The sequence below is a fragment of the Montipora foliosa genome, chromosome 4 (assembly GCF_036669935.1).
Source record: "Montipora foliosa isolate CH-2021 chromosome 4, ASM3666993v2, whole genome shotgun sequence".
Classification (NCBI taxonomy): Eukaryota; Metazoa; Cnidaria; class Anthozoa; order Scleractinia; family Acroporidae; genus Montipora; species Montipora foliosa.
Window position 1 is genome coordinate 22,068,099 of NC_090872.1, and position 2,500 is coordinate 22,070,598.

The 2,500-nt window shown below is 41.8% G+C and overlaps 1 protein-coding gene across 1 annotated transcript in view; it reads right to left on the reverse strand.

Moving 5' to 3' along the window:
- Positions 1–2,500, reverse strand: part of LOC138000282 (voltage-dependent calcium channel subunit alpha-2/delta-3-like) — a 46,406-nt gene that overhangs the window by 11,647 nt on the left and 32,259 nt on the right. Inside the window, exons 11-13 of the mRNA XM_068846584.1 lie at positions 2,282–2,332; positions 2,065–2,154; positions 1,309–1,440 (exon numbers count right to left, since the gene is read on the reverse strand). Of these exons, the coding sequence (XP_068702685.1) occupies positions 1,309–1,440; positions 2,065–2,154; positions 2,282–2,332 (273 nt within the window). The remainder of the gene's footprint in view (positions 1–1,308; positions 1,441–2,064; positions 2,155–2,281; positions 2,333–2,500) is intronic.

Here is a 2,500-nt window from a genome sequence, read left to right on the forward strand (position 1 = left end):
TTTGCAGTAATTTAATTGTACCAGCAAAAAGATCATGAGGGGAGCAGGGATGGCGCAGTGGTGAGAGCACTCGCCTCCCACCAATGTGGCCCAGGTTCGATTCCCGGACCTGACACCATAAGTGGGTTGAGTTTGTGTTGGTTCTCCTCTCTGCTTTGAAGGTTTTTCTCCAGGTTCTCCAGTTTTCCCCCCACAGCAAAAACCAACATACAGCTGATTCTAGTCAACGCCCACGTCGCCAGTGGAGGGTAGGTGCCCAGGAAGCCTGGGGGCTGCAACCGCAGTCACATCCCCAAGGCGCTAGAACACCCGACTGGCCTGCCCAACCCGCAACCAAGCCACGAGCCCCCCCCGCCAGGCCCCCCTAAGGCACCCGTCACACTTGAGCCAGATAGCTCAGTGGAATAATAATAATAATAATAATAATAATAATAATAATAATAATAACACACAAAAAAAAAGAGCACCAAAAAAAAGAAAGGGGGGGAGAGGGAGGGAACGCCGAGAACCACTAAACTCCTAAACCGACTCACAACGCCACGCCAACAGAGCAACAAACACGCTGCAAGCACATTGGACAACGCATGCACTACGCAGGAATACCGCTGAACCATGTCAGCCCCAGGGCTCCCCCAACCTAAAGAGTGCTGCAAACGCTACAAAAACGCATAACAACGCTAACAAACGCCTGCAAAACGCTACTGACCGGACTAGCTCCCGGTCGTGAACCATGTAACTATAACAAACGCTACAGAACGCACCAAAACGCTGAACAACGCTACCAGACGGCCAAGACACTAACAACCGCCTGCAAAACACTACTGACCAGACTAGCTCCTAGTTGTTAACTATGTTAAATTTTATTTAACTATATCTGGCTGTAAGCTTTGTTCCAAGGTCACACATGGACCCTATAGCGGTTGCCAGAGGCGCTTTTGTATGCTTTTTGTTCGACCTTGTTGAGCTGAGTCGTTGCTGTACTTGCCACAGTGATTAGCTACAACAATTATTATTATTATTATTATTATTATTATTATTATTATTATTATTATCATTATTATTATTATTATTTTTATTATTATTACTATTATTATTATAATAAGACAGAATTTAGGCCTTCAATAGTAAACTAACAGAGTGCTTGAACTGTCACCATCACACTGACCAGATCCCACCAAGGATAACTGTGAATCTTCTCCTCAAAAAGATTCATCCCTGGCAGCCGCTGTAAGCATGCTACAAAAAGCATCATATTCTATTAATTTTTAAAATATTAATACAGAGAGTGAGGACATCCCACTGACAAACCTTTTTCTCAGCATTCATTTTCCGTAATAAATCTAAGGTAGTTTGGGCTTGTTTTTCCTCAATTCCATCAGTGAAAAGAATGATTGCTTGTGTGCAGCCCGAAGATGTCGCATGTCCTATTTGATTCGACTTCTAAGGGACAAAGATGTTGCATACAAGTTAGCATAGTTAGTCAAGTGGTGATTAGAGTTCCTGCAATGCAGTTCAAGCTGTTTTTTCTTTAGCTCTAGGCATACATGTAGTAGTGTACGTAGGTGTTAGCACGTCACACTCATGACCCCCGGTGTGCAGGTTTGAGGCTTAAAGCTGTCACCATGCTGTTTCCTTAGAAGAAAACCAGTGATGGACTAGTATCCCATCCAAGAGAAAGGACTAACATCACTCTCCATTTTTTCATACCAGAGAAACTGGGAATTTAAGCCCTGGCCATTTGAGCCCTATGTCAGAGTGACTCTAGACCCACCTTTGCTTTGAAGTAGTAGTGAATGTGCTCAGATGACATCAAAAGTTACCAGCAGCCATGTTGAATGATTGAAGTACTCAAAATGGCCAATGTTTTTTAAGTTGCACCATCGTCCCTAAATTTGTCTGTTATTGTATCGTCATCCCACTTTTTACACCACATTAAACTATATATTGACACCACACAATTTCCAAATCAGTCAACTTGTTTGAGTACTCTGATTTGGGCAAAAACATAATAACATGGTCACACATGGTCCTCTGTGTAAAACATTTCTCAGATTAAACCTTTACCTTCAGCAAATTATTTATAGCAAATTCAAATCCAACACTTATGGCAGCTACCCCACGGGCCTTGAGCTTTGGAACAAAGTACTTCAAATACTAATAAGAAAAAATTTTAAAAACAGCTAATAAGTAGAAAGTAAAAAGGATGCCCATGCACTGTAATAAAAAAAAATTGAGATTGATTGATATATTATAATATTGTTATTGATAGAATACTGTTTACCTTTTTGTTCTGTTGAGTTGCCTGCAGAAGGTGGTCTGAGCAGTTTGCTACCTAAAAATAACGTAAATCAACAGCAAATTTAGGCGCCGTCCACACATATCCAGATTCGTTCTAGTATCCAGGACTCTTCTATGACTAATGTCAACAGAGTATGTGTAATCAGGCGTGTGAGGTTGGTGACTTTGTAAGAGAAGGGCCGAGGTTGACATTGACGGCTGC